Source organism: Tachypleus tridentatus, chromosome 5 (assembly GCF_004210375.1).
Source record: "Tachypleus tridentatus isolate NWPU-2018 chromosome 5, ASM421037v1, whole genome shotgun sequence".
Taxonomy (NCBI): Eukaryota; Metazoa; Arthropoda; class Merostomata; order Xiphosura; family Limulidae; genus Tachypleus; species Tachypleus tridentatus.
This window is the reverse complement of record NC_134829.1, coordinates 25099443-25122263: the sequence shown is the minus strand read 5'-3', so window position 1 is coordinate 25122263 and position 22821 is coordinate 25099443. Positions and strand designations below refer to the sequence as shown.

The 22821-nt window shown below is 34.7% G+C and overlaps 1 protein-coding gene across 3 annotated transcripts in view; it reads left to right on the top strand.

Annotated features, from left to right (window-relative positions):
* Window positions 1-20231, top strand: part of LOC143250745 (uncharacterized) — a 130488-nt gene extending 110257 nt beyond the window's left edge. For 2 of the 3 annotated variants that reach the window (XM_076501700.1, XM_076501702.1), the window contains exons 4-12: window positions 135-212; window positions 4471-4611; window positions 9476-9545; window positions 10230-10384; window positions 10659-10877; window positions 12376-12526; window positions 13880-14790; window positions 18436-18570; window positions 19324-20231. In XM_076501700.1, the coding sequence (XP_076357815.1) occupies window positions 135-212; window positions 4471-4611; window positions 9476-9545; window positions 10230-10384; window positions 10659-10877; window positions 12376-12526; window positions 13880-14790; window positions 18436-18570; window positions 19324-19380 (1917 nt within the window). In that variant the 3' untranslated portion in view covers window positions 19381-20231. The remainder of the gene's footprint in view (window positions 1-134; window positions 213-4470; window positions 4612-9475; window positions 9546-10229; window positions 10385-10658; window positions 10878-12375; window positions 12527-13879; window positions 14791-18435; window positions 18571-19323) is intronic. The other variant, XM_076501701.1, reaches the window with a different exon arrangement.
* The last annotated feature ends 2590 nt before the right edge of the window (window positions 20232-22821 follow it).

The window sequence follows — 22821 nt, the reverse complement described above, 5'->3', positions numbered from 1 at the left end:
GCCAACTTTATCAATTCGAAAGCTTAGGTTAAGATATTTATATACCAAACCTCAATATTTTAATAAATGATAATTAATTCCTTATCTAGCTTAACGGTGTGGGTAAACTATATTTTCTTTATTTTTTGAGACAGAATAAAGCTTCTTTCAGCACTGGCGAAGACGACCATTCACAATCTTCAGAATTTAAAGAAACAGAGGAATTAGACAAAGTATGTTTGACTTTATTTCACGATAAATTTAGTTTAATTTGGTGTTTCTTTTGAAGTGTTTGTTTGTTTTTTGAATTTCGCACAAAGCTAAGGGCTATCTGCGTTAGCCGTCCCTAATTTAGCAGTGTAAGACTAGAGGGAAGGCAGCTAGTCATCACCACCCACCGTCAACTCTTGGGCTACTCTTTTACCAACGAATAGTGGGATTGACCGTCACATTATAACGCCCCCACGGCTGAAAGAGCGAGCATGTTTGGCGCGACGGGAATGCGAACCCGCGACCCTCAGATTACGAGTCGCACGCCTTAATACGCTTGGCCATGCCGGGCCCTTTTGAAGTAAGAAAATATCACTAAATTATGGAAAATGATATATTTGGTTATAATAATAATTATGTCCATGTAGGTTGAAAATTTCACTAATATAGATAAGCACTGTACTGGTTTGTAGTAATTATTATATTTATGTTGGTTCCGAAGTAATAATAAACCAGGAATAAAGTTACGTTGGATTATAATAACACTTACGTCCATGAACAAAGTAGGGCTGCGACGATTACGGACTTTTGTAACCGGTTAATCTTTGCCTCGTAACCGAACCGTAATCTGTTAATCGTGTAATCGTCACAGCCCTAGGAATTTGCGCGTGACGGCCGCACCGAACGTTAACAAAAACTCTAAAGGCTTTCAACAACTACAACAACGAAAATTCAACCAAAGAAAAAGGTAAGCAGTTCGTAAAATCGCGATAGGCAAACATACCAATGTCAAGGTCAAACAATGGAATATTTACATGTCGATAATCGTATTGTTTTCCCTCGTTTATTTTTCTCGGAAAAAAATCTTAGATTAACCGGTTAGGAAATCCGTAACCGGTTAAGAGCAGTAACCGAACCGTAACCGGTTAATCGTGTAATCGTCACAGCCCTAGAACAAAGATGTATTGAGATATAATAATTAATACTGTATTTACCGATGTAAAAATACGGTAATTTTTACTCTTAAAACAATGTCTGATTTTACTCTTCGTCCTACACGTTGGATCGAATATAAAGTAGGGACTTTCCGGTTAATAACATATTTAACCAAAACTACATTGTTCCTTTTAATTTGTTTGATTTTTAAGTAAGTACAATCCCCGACTTTAGTGTTGTAAATCTGTAGAATTCCAGTTCTACCAGTCAGGAACTGAATATTTGTAACTCTATCATTTGTTTTTTTCTATCCTGGGCTAGGTGGGTTAAGGCGTTCAATTCGTAATCTACAAGGTGCGGGTTCGAATCCCCGGCGCCCCAAACATTTTTAGCTGTGGGAGCGTTATAATGTGACGATCAATTCCACTGTTCGTTGGTAAAAGAGTAGCCCAAGAGTTGGCGGTGGGTGGTGATGACTAGCTGCCTACTTTCTATTCTTACAGTGCCAAATTAGGCAAAGCTGCGCGAAATTCAAGAAAACAAGTCTCGCATCCTCATAATTTAGAAGTTATTTATTTTACATGTTATTTATTCTTAGTTAAGACGTAAAAAATATCATTATTATAATACCAAAAATGTTGGTTCATGTAACATACACTAATTTTTTGAACATGTTTTAATGGTAAATCACTATACATGAAAGTTTAGTTGTTGTTTTTTGTAAGAGACAAAGAGTTCAACGTTTAAAGTTGTTTATTACATGTTTGTAACTTCACTTATGCTGCATTGAGCTGTCTTTAACGTTTGAAGACCATAGGTACCGCAGGTGTAGTTGTATTGATCACCCTAGCATGCAGGTTAGCACAGTTTAAAAATAACTTCTAAGTATTTATTCACAAAAGGAACATCCTAGACTTGCTTCACGATAGAGGTCGTCTTGTGTGTGTTTTTTTCTTATAGTAAAACCACACTAGGGTGTTTGCTGAGTCTACCATAGAGGTCGACTTATACACCGAGCCTCGAAGATATACACTTAATTTGTTCAAAAAATCCAGGGTTATCTTATTCACCGGCAAATACGTTATATCTGTGAAGTATCAGTAAACTGTAATACTTATGTCAGTGTAGGTATTAAACTTAAAAATAATAAACTTAAAATGTCACTTAAGAAATTAAATGATTGTTTTTGCACTTTTATTTAATTTTATAGATATTTATTCACAATTCAGTCACTAGATGGGGCTACTTACAAAGTTTATTTATGTTGTACACTAAGATCTTTCGTGACAGTGCTATATATGTCATGTTCAGTGCAATGTGAATCGTATAAAAAGTTTAGGCTTGAAACGTGAAACTGTTGAAAAAAATCCATTTCTGTAAACAGAAAATTTTCCAGCAGCCTAAAGTTCCTAAAGTTGATTATTGCAATTATCAGTGAAGCAATTAAATTCAAAGTTCGATCTCTATTTGGCCTCAGATTTTATTTTGATATTAATACATAGTTTTTCGTAATGACACACGAACATTTACGTAAAGGTGACGAGAGTATATTTAGTTATTTAATGTTTTCAGTTCTCTTCAATATTAGATTCGCGTTATAGGGAAGAGCAGTGGATATGAATAACTTAGAGCACAAACTTGTCATAAATCACATAATACACAAATCTTACTCGTTTTGTTTACTTCAGTAATGTAGATAATAAACTACATTATTTGTGTCTCACGTTGACGTTAACACTTATTAACTTCCATTTGGAATAGATTTAATATATAAAACGAACAGAAAATATTCTGTTACATCGGTATGCAAGGTTATTGTTAAACATTATTTATAGAACGAATTGATGTTAAATTACGTAAACCATGTTTCGATAGCTATCCACGAACAAATTAAAAATTAGGATTACCACAGTAAGACGAAAATAATATGTGTTATTTTCGGGCGTTTCGAAATTTTCATGTTCCATAATCATCGATCTAAAACGTTTTCATAGATATGAAGTATAGACACACAGATATAACAAACACTACAGGAACTAATATGGTGAAAATAATATTTATAAATTATACAAAGGAGAAGAAATAAGTACATATTACAAAGTCTAAGAATACAGTTTAATAAAACGAATACATCAAAATAAGGAGGGACTGGAGGATCTGAGGTTATTTATGCTTGAATGTTTCTTGGAGATTCCTTGTTTAAAATTCAGCACAAAGCTACACAATGCGCTATCTGTGCTTTGCTCACCACGGGTAATGGATCCTAGTTTCTAGTGTAGTAAGCCCGCAGACATGCCTCTGTGCCGCTGGGGGCGCATTTGTTTGAGATACATAGACTTTCTTTTACCATAAGCTCGTAATCTGAAAATAAGTTCGGTTTGCAAACCTTATAACATCCATTTATGAAATATCAGTGTTATTACTGAATGTATACATTTTGCTTATTTGTGTACCAAGACCAATTTGTGTTATTCATTGCAGTTAAAACTAGACAAGTGAAGAGTTATTCGTATTTTATAAGAATGACTTTCACAAGCAACGCAATGGCATGCTGCCAAAGATGTAAACAATGGCGCCATGGACGCCATGTTTAATTAACACACACACATATATATATATATACATAAATATATTATTGTATCGTTCAACATGAATTTCAGACTATTTGATAATGCAGCACTACCACAGAGATGGGAGGTTTCTGTTGCAGACTTTCCTGGTGGTATTCTTATTATTTTAACCGACATTAAAGCCAACAAGAATATTTTGAGGGAGTCTTTAGTGTTTTCTATGGAAGGGCGAAAACGTAAACTGTAAAGTACTTAGATAAAAACAGGATAGAAAACTGCACAACAAGCCAACCACAGGAACATTGCTCTTATCCGTAAAGCAAAAGTATAGTTACGAAAGATAATTCTCTGACCCAAATGTAATTTTCGTGAACCTGGGCTATATGTTGGCACCGTTTACAATGTAATAGCTTCCCAGTAGCACAGAGATATATAACTGAATAAAGATGCGTTTTATGATAGTTATGGATGGGTGGAATTCAGCCAGATATTTGTCAAGTCTCCTGATGTACCTCCAATCCAAGCTTTTGTCCAGAAATACGATGTCCACCGGTGGAAAGATCATCTACATTTGTGATCTAAGTTCAATTTCACTGGCTTTTGCAGAAGTTTGTTATAATAAATATTTTGGTTTCGGGCAATAGTGCAAGCAACATATATAACATAGTCATCGCTGAAGAAGTAGCTCCAAGGTAAGCTGGGATTTGAAAGATTTTATATTATAGTGTGATTAATTACCAGTGGTGATGAAGTACAATTTTTCATTTATCTTCAGACTGCAGAAGTAGAAATTTCTCAAGACCACAACGGACGTTCTTCAGCATCCTCGTTATTCGGACGCGTTCGTCATCTCCATAAAGACGTGAAAAAAAGGATATCTCGACTTAAGTCTTCTCGCAGCGTAATCGATACCGAGGTAAGGATCTTCTTAACAATCAAAAGAGTTGAACAGAACAGGTCTTTATGTTTCAGAAATTCCGTGCAAACCAAAACTGGCTCAATCCTAGTGTCATTCTTTCGCGACGGTATAATATACAAGAGTTACGTATTTATACAATACCTTTTGATGAAGTACGTGCACCTCCATTTAACTTGGTACACTTTTAGCAAAAACTATAAGTTTTCAGTACACAGAAAATCAGGTTTTTAATGAAGTCTTTTTACTAAATATTTGTTTGGGAAAATATCAAATCTCTTGCACTACTAGATCGAGTGCAATGTGATTTTAATATTAAAAACTATTCTTTGTCCCAAAAATCTCAAATATTATTTTTACAATCTGCAAAACTTCCTAACTACATTGAAAGTCTTTATTTTCAGTAAAACTTTATATTTCTTCTGTTATTTTTCTATCCTAACTATGTAGGATCTGTCGTATTCACCGATCTCGTAACCACCATAAAAAATTAGGAAATAAATATTATTGTGTTTTTTTTCGTACTAGTGTGACTAAGATTATAACACAAAAACACCAAAGTTTAGTTTAAATAGCTCGAATCTCATAACAGTGTATATTTATATATATATATTTATAATTTTCATTACATTGAGCTATATTTGTGCCTGGCTTACATTAGATAATTTGCATTGACGTGATACATTTGCACTCGTGTTACCGTATCAAATAATATAAAACTAGACTTTAGTCTTTAAAAAGTGACATGTCTTGGTTGTGCTTTAGTAAACTAATATTTGGTAAAATACAGTCACATTTCAGTTGTCATACATTATATACATATAAGTTCTTAAACGTTTTCTTAAAACATAGAACAGTTATGAGAACGTTTGTACTTGTTTGCTGCTTGCATAGGCTGCTAAGTAGTTTTAAAATTTCGCACGTGAAGGATATGGAATAAAATATTTTTGGGTTACATATACAATGCTGGCCAAAATCCTGAGGTCAATGAACATAAAGAAAAAACATGCATTTTGCGTTGTTAGACTCAACCACTTATTTGAGTAGAGCTTAGAAAGATGAAAATAAGAAAAGGGAAAATAAAGATAAAAAACTATTTTAGCATCTAATAGGGAAAATGCCATGAAATTAGCCTAAATACTAATTGGTCCAAAGTTTAAAACCATACTAAAAAGAAGTTCTAAACAGGGTAAGAAATGCCCAACAAGAGGTCTCAGTAGTTATTTGCACGCCCGTCATTGCGAATAACTGCAAACATTCCTTTTGGCATGGTCGATATAAGCGTTTGCAGTAGGCTGGCTGGAATGATGAAACCATTCCACTGTTTGGAATTGACATCCATTTTTATAGACTTTCCTTGCCATCCACCCCAAACATTTTCAATGGGGCTCATTTTGGACGAACACGCTGGATGGTCCAAAAGAATCACGTTACTCGCCATGAAAAGTCCTTTGTCCTGCGGGCATTGTCGATTGCAGCGTTGTCCTTCTGAAAGATCCAGTCATTTCCACACAAGCGAGGGCCTTCAATCAATAACGATGCTCTCTCCAACATGCCAATGTAGCCAGCTGCTGCTTGACGCCCCTGTATAACCTGAAGCCCCATTGTTCCATGAAAGGAAAAAGTACCCCAGATCATGATGGAACCTCCTCCACTGTGTCGTGTAGAAAATGTCTCCGGCGGGATATCCTTATCGTGCCAGTAATGTTGGAAGTAATCTGGACCATCCAGGTTGAATTTTTTTTTATCAGAGAACAAAGCCTTCTTCCACTTTTCTACGTCCCATGTTTGGTGCTTCTCAGCAAATTTTAACCAAGCTGTTTCGTGGTGTAAAAGGAGGCGTGGCTTTTGAAGACGTTTACGGTTTTTAAAGCCTTTCTCTTGTAGATGCCGTCTTATTGTTCTTCAGCTGCATTCTGCGTCCGTAAGGGCCTTAATCTGTTTTGATGATTGGCTGTTGTCTTGCCGCACAACCTGTCAAATCCTCCTGCTCAATGCCGGCGAAATGTTTTGGGCCGACCACTTTAAATTCTCGTTCTGTATCCCTCAGGGTCTTTTAAAAAATTTTAAACAGCAGTTTTACTAAGCCCAATCTCACCAGCGATGGCACGTTGAGAGAACCTTGCCTTTGCAGTTCATCAATTCTGCCACGTTCAAACTCTGTCATCTTTTTAGCCTTTGCCATGTTTTTACCCAATGTAACACAGGAGATGTCAGTGGAAGATGTTAACAACGCTAATGCTCGAACACAAATGACTAAATTTCGTTATGTGTTTACCGATTAACGTTTCGTTTCAGTATGGTCTTAAACTTTTGACCAGCTAGTATTTAGACTAATTTCATAGTGTTCACATTTTCCCTATTAAATGCTGAAAAAAGTTTTTATCTTTATTTTCCATTTTCATATTTTCATCTTTCGAAGCTCCGCTCAAATAAGTGATTGAGTCAAACAATGCTAAATGCATATTTTTTCTTTATGTTCATTTGCCTTAAGATTTTGATCAGCAGTATATATATATATATGTATATATTTATTTATTTATTCAAAATAACAAAAAATAATAAATAACTATATCGATGTCATAGAATTCCACCAGAATTTATCAAGCTAAGTCAGGAGAATCTGAGGCTTTAATTTGTTTATTCATGTAAGTAGGGATATAAATAAAGATGTTTAAGGTACCATTTTCAAAAATGAAAAGAGGGGACCACTGTGTTTTATTCAATACATATGTCATATATCAGCAAATAGAAATTATATGAAGTTCTTATTTTATATTCTAGCTTGTCAATATTAGTAATTTGAGTTCCCACTTCGTATAAAACTATAGACTTAGTATTTTGATATCAAAGACATAGAATTTGAACTGCATTCAACATAACACATGAATATTGATATTTAGTTTTTTATATATTTACTTTTCTACTTAAAAAGTTGAAAAATTAACTGATACATAATACTAAAATTTGAATTGTAATTGCAATTTGATACCAAACGTATTGACATAAATTCATAAAATCGTAGTTCAGTAAAATTTTAATGCTTGTCAACAAACGCGATGCGATGACATAGCCTTTGACCCGTGACCTGTCGCGATAGGGATACATGCGCACCTGCGTGCGCATGTACCCAAATACGAACATGCGCGCGCAAGTACCAATATACGCGCCTACGCCCGCATGTACCTTTATGGTCTTAAAGGTGAATTTTACAAAAAAAGAAAACTTTGCAGTCAAAAGAACTACTCATACTGAATAATTTTGCAGGTTCACATTTTTTATAAAAAATATGTGCTAATAAATGAAACATAGAACTTGGTGCAGAAAGAGCCCTTTCCGAGCGGCAATCCGAATGTTTTAGTTTTTATTTGCCGCGAGGAAAAGTACTGTGATGTAATAGTTGCCAAACAAACCGCCAGCGCATTGAATGTAAATAAACATGGCCAGTGCATACGGAGAAACAGAGGCGGAGCCTGTTTTAACTTTGTGTTCTGAACAGTGTTGAGTAGCGCCATATCAATTCAAACCTACTCTGAACGAACCTAGAACAGTTACTTTTGACACAGATCTGGCAAGTTCTAGTGATGAAGACAGTTCCACGAGCGAGAGTAGCGAAAGTGTGAGTGATACTGACAGCGCCCAGGCCGGTTGCGAGTCGGTCATACCTCCAGTGGAAGAATGGCAAGCCTAAGTCATGACAACAAATATGGTCTGTATTATTTCACGTGCAATTTTAAGCATCTCGAAACCTGTCTAGTGTTTATAAATTATTGGTATAACAGACCGGGTTTTATTTGTTTATACTTTGCCGACTATGGTAACTATTACTCGGCCCTTCCACAATCATTGTACCGGGTATTTATGACTCGCCCCCCGCTAGTGCAGCGGTAAGTCTACGGATTTGTAACGCTAAACTCAGGAGTTCGATTCCCCTCGGTGGGCTCAGCAGATAGCACAATGTGGCTTTGCTATAAAGAAAACAAACAAACAATTTATGACTCGTAACAAGATGGTGGGGACGATCCTGTCTACTGCCGATGGGTTTTTCAGTCTCAACCTGCCTGGCTTAAAACCCACGAAATCCAAAACAGTGGGATCCGACACAAAACATGAGCGTTCAAAGTGATCATGACAAATCTTTGCATGGTGTGAAGGAGTCCAGTTCTTCCTATTGACCATCCGCCCCTCACTCTCGCCACCTTGCCGGTTCCTTCTCCTTGCACGGAAACGAAAGGAAGCTTTTGCCCGATGTCGAACCGTTTTTACAACCATAAGCAATGCAGTAAACCATTTTATTATAAAACAAACATAAAGTAGCAATATCAAGACAAAAAATAGTTTCACAAAGATGTAATCCGAAAAAATTACCGACAGATTTACATAAAAACCAACACTGAAAGAAACAAAATGGTCGGCGTGAAACGAAGTGTGTTTGGCAACTATTACATCATAGTTGTAAAACGTCACGGAAACAGCCGAACGACCGAGAGGAACTTGAGTTCGAGGACCCGCATATTTTGTTTCTTTTTTATTCGAAAACTAAAGTGTTTAAAAATATGGCAACTACACAGGAATTATACCTAACTAAAGTACAGTTTCTAAGGCAATTATTAAATTTGTTGAAAATTTACCTTTAATTAAATTTAAAATGCAGTATATTCTTAATGAAATCATTAGCTGAAAATATAAAGTTTTATTTCGTAAGGTCAACTCAAAATATTATAAGGTTTACTTTATGAAGTGAATATATTCATTAATTTTGAAACCCGTAAACTAATGTGAATAAAACGCTTTGTTCTTCTGACTGTAAGTGTAACTTTTACAAAACAAGACCTTATTATGTGTAATACCTTTCTTCTTCTAGCAGCTCCAAGACGACCAGCCGGACGGACCCGAAAATCCTTCGGAAACTATTCCTAGCATTAACAGTTCCAGTAAGTAAACATAACTATTTACTAGAAGAAAAAAAAAAAACAAACGTTTTTATCAACGATTTGATATTTTGCTTTTTCGTCAAACGGCAAAAAAAAAAAAAAAGTAAAACGTAATTTTATTTAAAACTTCGTGTGGTTCATGTAATTAACCTTTTAAACCTATGATAAAATTCAACGACATCTAGTTTTTGAAAGTTTGTTAAATTTCTTTCATTTTTGAAAAAGAAAGTTTAAAATTTTATAAATTAAAAGTTTCTGTTTTTCTGTGTTTGATACAATTATATCTGTTTCTTTTTTATCTTTTCTACAACTATTTAAAAGTTAGAAGTAAACATTCACTATAATTTGTAAAATATTGAATTATTAAAAGATATTATGTGAGTTTATTTATTTATTTGAAAGCTATTTAAAAACCGCAAATGGACATCCATCATAAAAAACAACATTAAATTGCTTTTCAAAATATCTTTTAAATACAAGTTTATTTATATATGAACGTTGGAAAACAGAATTTAATTATTTGTTAGTAGGATGGACTAATACTATTATTTGTTAATTACAGTGACATCTAACGCCACAAATAAGAAAATTACTCTCGTAAAGGATTAAGACTTTTAAAAATATTCAAAGTGATATGTGAAAAAAATAAGATTTACAAAATACTCATTATGTTAAATACTTTAGGTCTAAAAGCACAGTCGCCCTCTAGCGGTAACGTCAGTATCACATCTGTGGGAGAAAATGAAGAAACCCCATATTCCGGGCCTATTTTGGGTCAAGCACGTGCTTTGGTTGACTATACGCCGAGTCCATATGACAGGGATGCCCTTGCATTTAAGGTTCAGTGTTTTCAGTTTCTTCATCATTTTGCATAGCTGTAGATAGACAGACAGATGTTTCTTTCTTCCCTCTCTTTGCAATCGGTGACTCATTGGATGGTGAATCACTGCCAGTCACAGTCAAATATATATAAAAATGTGCCGAAATGGTTTTACCTTCCGAGAGGCACCTAGTGACAAAAATTATAAGAAACTTTCACTTTATCATGTTTATTCTCATTTATTTGTGTAACGCCCTCAAAGTTACTAAGATCGCGTGCGTCTCTCTTTCCAGAAAGGTGACATTGTTGACATCATAGCCAAATACAACACAGGAATCTGGGTTGGTACCATACAGGGGCGGTTTGGCAGTTTCAAGTTTATCAACGTTCAAGAAATACAAGGAGAGAAAAGAAGTCGCCAGCGTTGCTTGAAAAGAAGTCCACAGTTAGATTCTCTTGCTGTGCTGAAGCCACAAAGCTTAGAAGATATTTTAAATATGATTGGATTACAGGTACAACTTAGAACAATGCTAGATTTTGGTTCTAGAAAAGTATATCGTCTTAGTAGATAAATTGAAGAGTATGGTATATTTTTTGGTGTTTTTTGCAAGCTACGTATATTATTTAAAAACAATGGAACTTGCATTGTGATCTTCCATGTACTTTATATAGTAGTTCTTGTTATCATGCACTGTATTGGCTGATTTATCTAGAACACTATTTTAATGATTATCTTTTAAACTACTCAAAAATTCACTTTACAAAAGATAAAACTATCAAACTGTAGTCGTTTTTTATATATTTCTCCAATTCGTTCATGTTCTCTAAGAGGCATTTTCACATGTTTGTCTAATATTAAGCTGGCCGAACCTCATGAGATATTATTGGATTTACGACCACATATGTCGTTAACAGCTATTATATTCAACTGATAAAACAGTGAATTCTAATCCTAATAAACAAACAAAAAGTATATTTAATTAGCTATAGTCATCACCGGCTTGGTTTTTAGTTTACGTGGGTAGCAGGCTCTGATCAGAAATGAGTATAAATTAATTGCTATTGAAATATTATGGTAATGGTTCTAATCTTTGTCAGTATTTCAGTTATATAATGTATGAGCTTTAACCGTGTTATGGTGTTTAGAAGCTTTATCATGTTTAGTTTCTATTAACCGTGTTATGGTGTTTAGAAGCTTTATCATGTTTAGTTTCTATTAACCGTGTTATGGTGTTTAGAAGTTTTATCATGTTTAGTTTCTATTGTAATTTTGAACTTCGTTATACCATTTTTAGTTTTTTAATTCTAAGCTTCTTGGGTACTTACGATATTAAAGAATCATATTTCATATTTTCTTAAATGTAGCGCCACCAATCTCTATAAGTTATTTGAAAGTTAAATTCATTGTTCCATTTATTGTTCCATAAAGTGGATTTATTCCGTTTATTGTAAAGAATTCTGTCAGGAACTTATGTTTTCAAAAATCAGACTAGATGAAAGTCTTGAAAAACACTGTAATTAAAAGTATTAATATTACAATTGCTGCACATTTTTATCATTTTGCAGTTTATTTGATTAAATTATATTAACTGAAAGATATGAATTATATTTATACAATATTTCTCACTCCTAAAATTCTGGGGTAACATAGGGATTTTAGCTATAGTTGTTATGAAGTAACAGAGAAGTAAAGCTGTTGTTAAACCCTGAGACTTATTTTTAAGTTTGTTTTTTTAGACAGTTTGTTTGAAATTAAGCACAAAACTGTACAATCAGCTATCTGAGCTCTGACCACCATGGGTATCGGAACTTGGTTTTAACTGTTGTTAAATTCACAGACATACCGCTCTACCATTGGGAGGAATGTGTAGACAACATATTATCCAGTACTGAAGTACTGTAATGTCAATACACTCTCCCTGTATCTTATAGTTGTAATTAACATTGGAGATCTTGAATAGTTTGTAATTAAAAACAAAGTCGATACTTCTAATTCGTCTCGTTTCATAGCAATACACACATATTTTGGTACTGAACGGTTACGATCAGCTGGAGTGTTTCAAGGACATAGAACTGGAAGACTTGGAAGGACTAGGCATCATCGAACCAGAGCATCAGCAAAAACTGTTGCGAGCAGCAGACGTGCTCCAAGAATATATAGGTTAGATCAATTGGGTATTATTTTTCGTAGTTCATGTAAATAAATAACTACTACTCAAACAGAGTTTTAGGCATATTAACAAAAATTATAACTGTCAGCTTACAACCAAAGATATCTACAGATATCGACTAAAATTACACATACGAATCAAAGATATTGCTTATTTACAAATACTGACCAAAGTTATTAATTACACATATTGACTAAAGTTGCAACTTACAGTACTGACCAAGGTTAACATAGAGTGACAGAAGTTACGATTTACAGAACTGATCAAAGTTATCAATTAAATATACTGGTTAAAGTTGTGATTTTGAGTAACTGACAAAAACTATAACTTACACTTATTGAAAAAAAGCTGTAATTTACAGTTTTTAGGTGTCGACTCAGTTTAATATTCGGATACTAATCAAAGTTATAATTTACATATAGTTACAAACAGGGATGTAAACTTCTGGCAGGCTAGCAGTTTCTTGTTGCTTTTTTTTAAGGCACGCGACTAGCCATTCACGTGATCAAAGAAAATCAAGCTAGAAATGAATTTGCAAAATTGGGGGAAGAGGGGGGGGCAATTGGCGGCTGAAAACTAAATTTTCTTCCACGTGCTGCAGAGAATCTTTGTTATAAGTTGTGGAAGTAAACTGTGGAGTCTGAAAGTTTATTTGCCTAATGGCATTCTCTTTCTCTAAATTAGGGTTAGGTCCACTCGATAGATTGGTGCCGTATTAGAACTAGATGTATTTGTTTCAAGATGAAAATACCGCTAAAATCGATTATATAATTGCACACAACTTATACGTAATTATCAAGGGGTCATTTTAAACGAATAGTCTTTGTCTGGCAAAACATAAGATGGAGAGAATAATTTTTGACAGTTAAGTTTTTCTTCTGTTGTTTTTAATAAACAAATCTAGAAGATATACAGTATAGAATCAGCAATGTTAATACTAAGAGTGTTAACTAAAACTGTAATATAGCAAAGCTATAGGTTATAAATACTGACTAACTTTATACATACTGACAAAAGCTATTTACCAAAATTATAATCAACACGCACTAACCAAAGTTATAACTGACCGTTGCTGACCAAAGTTAAAAATTACAGATATTGGCTAAAGTTATGACCTGAAGATAATTGATAAAATTATGCTTTAAAACTAAAAACTTTGCATTTAAATCTCAGACAGAATTTATTCCATATATAAGCTTTGTCATTTAGACTACAGATTTCGAGAATTCAAAAATTCAAGTAGTTAGAATATTGCAAATAAATCTTAAATATGTTTAGACATTTGTTACTGTCGTTTGATTTAACGATTGTAAGTGGGTTACTTTTTACACTGGCTTTCTTAGAGACAGTTCCCGCAAGTTCTCATGGTCTAGCCACCCATTCCGAAAGAAAAGTGACCGTTGAAAAGAGGGCGAAAGTCGAGAAATCCGAACGTGATTCTGAATATTATACCAGCAGTGAATACCTGGTTAATGAAGAAAATACGAAGGACGATGGTGTTGTGTACTGTGTGGAACACCAAAGTATTTCGAATGGTGAATATGTTTCCAATAGTCATTCCAACGTTAAGGGTGATTTAGATGCTAATTATTTGTCAGATCAAAACTGTCTTTCGAAATCATTGGGGAGTTCAAACACTGGCACAGATCCAGTGAATAAGTTCAATGTTCCAATTAGTTGCTCTCGCGATGCTGACTTGGCCAATGGTAGGCCTTTTCGCGATGATAAAACACCGACGTTAAAAATTGATAAGAATGTGGTATTGAGAAATGGCGATAGTTGCCGCTCAAAAACTCCGGGGATTAAAAATTTAGAGAGTGGAATAGAAGCGAAAGGAAATGGTTCTTCTGAGTTTGCATGCAGTGAAAATAATTCGGAGAATTACACTATTGTTAGCCAAAAAAATTACACACAACTTTCGAACTACTGTCCTTTATCCACGAATTCGAATTCACGAGTTAAAGAAACGTTGTGCAAGTCTACAAGAACAGTGGAGAAAACAAAATCGTTTGTTTCTCATGACTTATCCTCTGAAGTACCTTGCGGTTCAGAATTAACCAATAAGGAAAGACGTACCATCGTTTCCAGAAAAAAAGCCCAAACTCCCGATGAACCTCCCGATATTCCTAAGAGGGGTATTAAAAAGCACAGAAAAAATCATGAGTTCCAAAAATGCAATCCTTATACTTCGCAGGACTTGAATGAGTTACCTTTTGTAACGAGCAAACTAATAGAAGAATACAACCAGCATCAGGTAAGTTCTAATTATGAGCGCTTTGAGAGCTAACTTGGGTAGTTTAAAATATGTTATTTTTTTGTTCCAACTGTGAGGTATTCATTAGAATAAACGTTAAATTCAATCAAAAACAGAGAATCAAAATGTTCCACTCCTCTGTTCTAAGCACTTTCCACATCTTCCATTAACAGATTAATAATGAGATGTGGAGCCAACCGGATGGCTAATTTAATATCGTGAATAGCTTTGCCATTACAATTGCTATGTGTCATTCCGTAGGAGAGGGCCACTATCAGGCAATGCATAGTTAATAACAACTACACTGTAATAAAATACTTTTCTATTATTATCTAACCTATGTAAAAAAAAATAAAAAACAGTGTGTGTCACGTCACTCGGGGGCCCGGCATGGCCAAGCGTGTTAAGGCGTGCGACTCGTAATCTGAGGGTCGCGGGTTCGCATCCCCGTCGCGCCAAACATGCTCGCCCTTTCAGCCGTGGGGCGTTATAACGCTACGGTCAATCCCACCATTTGTTGGTAAAAGAGTAGTCCAAGAGTTGGCGGTGGGTGGTGATGACTAGATGCTTTCCCTCTAGTCTTACACTGCTAAATTAGGGACGGCTAGCGCAGATAGCTCTCGAGTAGCTTTGCGCAAAATTCAAAACAAACAAACTTTTCTTGTAGAATTCTCAATTAATTTCCAAAGTAAATCTAATCAATCTGTACAGCATTGACTCCATCTAGTGACAAAATAAGTAAACAAAAAATAACAGAAATGATGCCAAAAAGAATGAAATAAGCTTATAAAAATATAAAATTCGTGCGAAATTAAACAAACAAACAAACAAACGTCACTCGGGATGTATCAAAATAGGATGAGTCATAAAAGCCAAAATGCATTTACTCGTTGCGATTTTAGTGACGGAATTGCAAGGAGGATGTGAGTGTGTGTGCCATGAAACCTTATAAGTGTAGCGAGTGTTGGCATAATAAGCCTTAAGTGAAAACGTAGTGTGGGATAACCTAGCCTAGAGTCAACTGCATAAAATGTACCATGAAAGTAAAATCATCGATTCATCGTTTCTGAATTACGATATTTTCTGTTATATCATCAATGTTTGTAATAAAAACAAATTTCTTTAAACAACGGAGACTGTAAATTTAGAAATCAACAAATATTTTTTCTCCCGTTATGTTGGCTATACAATTCGCTTTATACTTTCAGTACATAGACTAATAACAATATTAGATTATACAGGGTGTTCGGAAAGTCACTGTGCACTTATATATTTATTAACAGACATGTTTCAAAATAGAATACAGGAGGTAAATATGAATGACAATTATAAACAATGTTGAAAGTGACCCCTTGGCGTCAATACAGGTTTGGATCCTTCTTATTTTGTTTCTAAACACCGCTATCAGTTGCTGGCTTGAAATAAACTGAATGAATGCTGTTATCGCTGCTTTCAAGTCATCCAACGTGCGCGGACGATCTCAATACACTGCAGATTTTGCTGCTTCCCATAGATAAAAGTCTGGTGGATTAAGATCTGGTGAGCGTGGGGGCCCCACGTCTTTGGAAATAATGCGGTCTCCAAAACATTCCTTTAATAACTGCATAGATGTGTGGGCAGTAACACCATCCTGTTGAAACCATGAGTAATTGATTTCATCACTTGTCATCTGACCGATGAAGATGTGAAGAATCTCCGAACAATAGCGCTCGCTGTTTATTGTGTTCATAAAGAAAATAGGGCCAACAATTCGACGTCTGGAAATCGCAACCCACACATCAACGTTGAAATCATGTAGGGGTGTTATCGGATGACCACAATCTTGAATTTTTGTGAATTAACGTGACCCGAGAGATGGAACCATGCTTCGTCGGTGAAAAGGTCACATCCAACACATTAGCTGTATTCTCTTCGATAAATCGGTTAAACCATCTGCAATAGCGTATTCGTTTTTTATTATTAGTTGCTTTCAGTTTTTGTACCGCCATTATTTTGTATTAGAAGAGCTTTAATTTCTTTCTGACGGCCTTATAAGCAGTTTTAAGACCAATATTATGCTGCTAAGCTAACTTTCGTAATGATTTTGATGGACTCTGCATCACACTGTCAGAAATATCCAACAGTTTCTCCTCCGATAGCTTTGCTGGCCTTCCACAGCGTTTGGCATCATCCACTGATCCTGTTTCCTGAAACTTATCAACAAGGTTACGAACTGCATTGCGATGTGGAACAGATGTGTATCTGGGAATTTTTCAGGAAATCGCTGTCGCACCACATCTGTGTATCTACCACCTTCTCGGAATACGTGTTCGACGAGCCATACACGTTCTTCAGTTGTTAAAACCATATTGGGATCAAAATCTGAAATATAATAAAATATGATTACAAAACTGCACAGTGACTTTCCGAACACCCTGTACTTTTGTTGCTAAGCGACATGATATAAAAGCTATTATTGAAATGTAGTACTACCAATATGCACTAGCTTTTCTATATATCAGCAGCTGTTAATCTAAGTGATTTTTACCAATAATAATCTATGAATACGAAATTAATTCATGAATGATCTTAGTTTTGATTGATTGACAAAGAAAGTTCCCGACATTTGACTGCCTCAACACCACTTTTCTTGACCACTGCTGGTCAAGAATGATTTCACAAACTTTATTGATTTCAGTTAGCTATAAAATGTTTAATTTAAGGCATACTATGTGATGGGAGTGATAGTACTTGCCCCATCGTTTTTGACCGGTTTATATGTTAGAGTCTAATACTTAACACAGTGCATTCTGTATTTATTAATCTTCTTAACATGCACCACTACGAAAAAACATAGATCATTAAATAATTCAGCTTCTCGTTTTGTAACCATATTTATATATATATATATATACTTATATATATTTAAACAAATTGTGTTTTTTATACTCAGCATGTTTTATTATATGTTGAGTAGTTCATCTTTGCGCCTTACTATAATTTGATGTCTCATAGAATGACTATTTTGTACTGTATCAATTTAGGCCTAACATAAATATCTTGTTATGACTGGGCATTGTTAAAATTACGACCGAAACCACCGTTACAGTGAGAGTACCCTAACGTTAAATCTCACCTACTGTATTTACTGAACGTTTTATGCAGTTCTAATTAATTTGCAAAATATAGATGTCAGCATAAATTCATATTTACTGGAAAACTTTTAAAAGTATACATTGTTAACTAAATTAAAACCAAACGTGTGTATATATATATATACACATATACATACATGACGTGAAAACTTGAAATTACACTACTGCAGAAATGACTGTGTTTTCAATTAAAATAAATGAAATCGAAGCTTTTATTCTGAAAACTTATTTATTGTAATATCTTATATTTCATCTGCTGCGTTTCATCTGTTTAGAGCTGCAACATTTCGCTATAATTGTTGCCCTTCCTCGACACAGCTAAAGTGAAATCAATTGTTTTAATAAAAATTATTGTTGTCTTTCTTTAAACATCAACAATGAAACCAGTTATGTAAAATATTTCATTGTAAATGTTAGATCTCTCTAACGTACAGTTTATGTATGCAAACACATTTAGTACAGCATGGCGGTAAACCAGCTTAAAGAAATATCAAATTTGTGAATTCTGTAGTCCAGGAAATGCTACGATAAACCTCAGGACTTAGCAGTGAGAGATGCCAAGGAACTCGAAAGGAGTATTGATGAACTTGCGGAAGCTCTTGACCAATCTCAGATCAGCTTACTTCAGCAGCAAGAAAAACAAAGGGTGAGTAAGCCTAGAGGCATAAGTTTCGACTTAAGCTCGAAATTCTTCTTACAGTAGAAAAGCAGTGACGAATGAACATCTTTCTATAGTGGGAAACGGTGTAAGTAGTTTAAAAAATCAAGTATAAAACAACTGTGGAAAGTTGAATGTTTACATCTTTACTGATAGTTATTTGTGTTGCCGATGGCAGAGCTGTTCGCTCTGCAGACATACATATGGAATTATTTGATCAATCGGTTTCTAAATGATTTTATTGGGATTTTTGTTTACTATTTCTACTATTTGTTTACTAGTGGCCATTTATCTTGTTTTTAATTTCATATTTAATGCAGAATTGTATTTTTTCCAGATAATCTTTGCACAACAACATGATTTATTAATCCAGAAACCCTAAATTGTTATGTTTCAAGGACGTTCAGAATAAACAATTCTTTGTTTAGGTCGAATCCAAATTCTAACTTAATTATACTTATTAAAACAACAACTATCCCCTTTTTTTTGGTAGTGTTATGTTGTGATACTTAAATATATTATATATATACACATAAATTATGTGCCATAAAGTTTATGTTTCTCTAATGATTGTCTTTTATTAATACAAGAAGTTATAACATGTAAGAAACTTGTACGTAATACACTTACAAACTTATTTTTAATGTGGAACTTTGTAAAAAAGAATCGATATTATTATAATACATTCTAGGCCTACTAAATGAGAATTTTACTATATTTGAGTTTTTATTTTGTTTTTAGCTACCAAATGCTTCTGAGCTGACATCTGTAGAAAATCTCAGCTGTTATCGAGAATAATTGTAGCTGTGTGAGCTGTTACCGAGAATAATTGTAGCTGTGTGAGCTGTTACCGAGACGACAGTTATGCTCGTTATTCATTGTTTTTTTTCGACTTAACCAATAATATGAAAACAAGAATGTTGCCTTCGCCGTATACATACCATTGGATCAACCTACGTATGCAAAGCATGTTCAATGAACAGGTTCGTTCAAGCTGAAACAAATTGGTTCGTTATGAAAACCTGATCTTTCAAACTTTTTGCGCGTGCAGATTGTGCATAACGTGCTCATCTGACAAAATTTCAAAACTGGAAGCTTTGGTAAGAATGGGCCAATGCTTTATAGCATTTGGACGTGTGACAGAATATTAGAAACAGCGCCAATTTACAGTTTCACTGTAAATTCTATTAATCAGTACACTGGACTCCTAACTTTACTACTTTTTAACGTCGCACGAACTTTGAGCGTCTATTATGTATATTGCCTAAGCCATGCTAGGTTTAACTCCAAACGATATCATTTTTAGAAACAAAATGCTTTCTGTCTGTCTACAAAGTAATTGCTATTTGTTAATTTTAGGCTATTGTATACGTAAGGTATACTAAACATCTTCAGGGTACAAAATTCAATTTTTATATAAAATCATTTTGTATTCAATGAAGCTGATATTTATTCAAAAACGTTTGACATTTACAATCAGTCTTAACTAAGCCATTTCTGGTAAGTTAAACCTATATTAATTATTAGCCAAAATATTGTTACCAACAACAACAAAAAACTAAATATTAAAACCGTGTTCAATTTACGTAAAAGAAGGAATGTTGTATTTTTTAAATAAAATTAAATGGATACGAATTTTTCTGCACCGTGATACTTAGACTCGTGCATTTTCTGTTTGGAGAAATATGAACAATAAAAATAAATCAAAATGAGAATCTTGGGCAAATAAAAAAAATGTTTAACCATAAAGAAATCGCTCGGTGAAACCGTGGAATGTAATTATAATTAATTTGCTTTAATTAATTATACTTGCCATAAGACATTAATATCATACCTAGTAGATTTTTAAACACTATATTCTTTATGTAGTTCCTTAGGAGTTTTCATTAATTATAATAGGGTATAATAATAATAATATTACAACCAGACTATGTTGGTGATATTCAGTATCAACGAAGTGTTTTTCTCAGTCCAGCGCTTTTCAGACCGGCTGGGATACAACAGAAGCAGTAATGCTAATGCCTATTGACAAGTATATTTAATTATAACCATGATTTGCCAGTTTTTAAAAGATGTTCACACCTTAATATTACTGTTGTTATAACAAATAACCTATTCAAACAGCGTTCCGCCCACTGTTCTATTTGTTGTGTCTCAACTGGTCCAAAATTGAACGAAACGTGTTATCGATAACGAATATGACGAATATAACATGTTTGGAATACTACTATTATACAACTGTTCAATTGCTGAAAGTCTGGGGCCAGAATGGCTAGGTGATTAGGGCGCTCGACTCACCATCTGAGGGTGATGGATTCGAATCCGCCTCACACCAAACATACTCGCCCCTTTTAGCCGTTGAGGTGTTGTAATGTTATAGTCAATCCCACTATTCGTTGGTAAAAAGTAGCCCAAGAGTTGGCAGTGGGTGGTGATGACCAGCTGCCTTCCCTTTAGTCTTACACTGCTAAATTCGGAACAGATATCCCTAGTGCAGATACCCCTCGTACGGCTTTGCGCGAAATTCAAAAACAAACCATCCTGAAAATCTCTTCTGGATAAACTTGAGGAAGAGGTCTAGTGTACCTGACCCTCGTGGATATACAAATATATATATCCAAACACCAAGAGAGAGAGAGAGCGAACGATGATCATTCGTAGCACGGAAGTCGAAGAGTGTAGTTCTAGGTACCTGTGTAGTATTGTAACATAGCACGGGAAAAACTAAATAATGGCTCGCATGAAACAAACTGCAGGAAAATCCACGGGCGGAAAAGTCCCAAGAAAACAACTGGCCAGTAAAGTTGCTCGAAAGAGCGCTCCAGCCACAGGTGTAAAAAAACTTCATCGTTACAGGCCAGGAACTGTAGCCCTCCGGGAAATCCATCGATACCAGACGTCAACCGAGTTCTTCTGGACTGGAAAATAACGTACAATTTGAAATCACAATGGGCCTCATGCTAATTTCTTACGATGATTATAATTAATCATCATACTTCGCCAGATTTTAAAACTTGACTACACTCTGAGAATTTGCTGTAATGTTTCATTTTCAAGGTCGTTTTTTTAATATCTTCTTTTTAATAGAAGCTTGAACAGTAACAATCATTTGTGTGATTTTCTGAAATTCATCAATGAAATAAACAAATCTAATAAAACCACGAAAGAATTTAGAAGTTCTTGGTGTGACAATATAAACTGTAATATCAGAATTTGCTGTTTATATTACATGACGCGAGTCACGTGGTATAATGATTACAGCACGATTTACAATTAGTTGTTTTTGATGTCAAGACACAAAGTGCATAGTTTTGTACGTATTAATTTAGAAATACTGAAAGTGTTAATTTCAATTAATCCCGCAGTGAATTAGTGGTAAGTTAATAAAAATACAGTTACGCACCTTTGCACTGAAACAGTTTAGTTATTCACTTGAAATGTAGAATGGTATTATTTTAACGAATTAGAGCTTGGTTGTTATAAGCACAAGGCTACACAATGAGCTATTTGTGTTCTGGCTACCACAGATATCGAAACACGTTTTCATCGCCACAGTGTTCATATTTAGCACTGAGCCACAGGAGGTCTCCAGGTTAGGCCTCAAGGGTTCATCTATAGCTGCATCTAAGTTTGAGCTGTTGATTAGACAGAGGAAAGCCGCCAGCGTCACAAGCTCTTTTTAAATCGAAAATTGCGCTTACTCCTGGAAATACATGCACGTTCAGTAGCTTCTCGTCTCGAAACTTAGATCTTTTGGGCTAATTCTAAGATTAGAGGAGTACGCGCGTCACCATACTTGTAAGGGAGGATGTAGCTAATACTATGAATAGTAAATAAAAAGGTATGTTGGGGATAAATCTGTAATCCCTCAGTGCTCCAGCTCTGACAGCAGTATTTATGTGCTAAGGTTTTGTGTGTGGATTTCTATATTTGTTTATAGACAATTAAAGTATGGTACTATCACCCTGCTAAGTTTTAATACTTAGCCTATCTAACCACCACTTGAACGCATTGTTAGATCTGGTGTCTCTTACTATACAACTCGACCCTGTTTGCAATTTTTGATCAGATTATTCGGCTAAAGTGTCTGTGGTACAAGAGGTGTTTAATGAGTATCGTGTTGTGGAATAGGTTTCACCTAGCAGCCGTTGAGACGCGGCCCTCATATTCGTTTAGAAGTCCACGTAACCAACTTTACATGGGGGTAGAGAATTTAAGTCGCTTAACTGTTTTAATTAC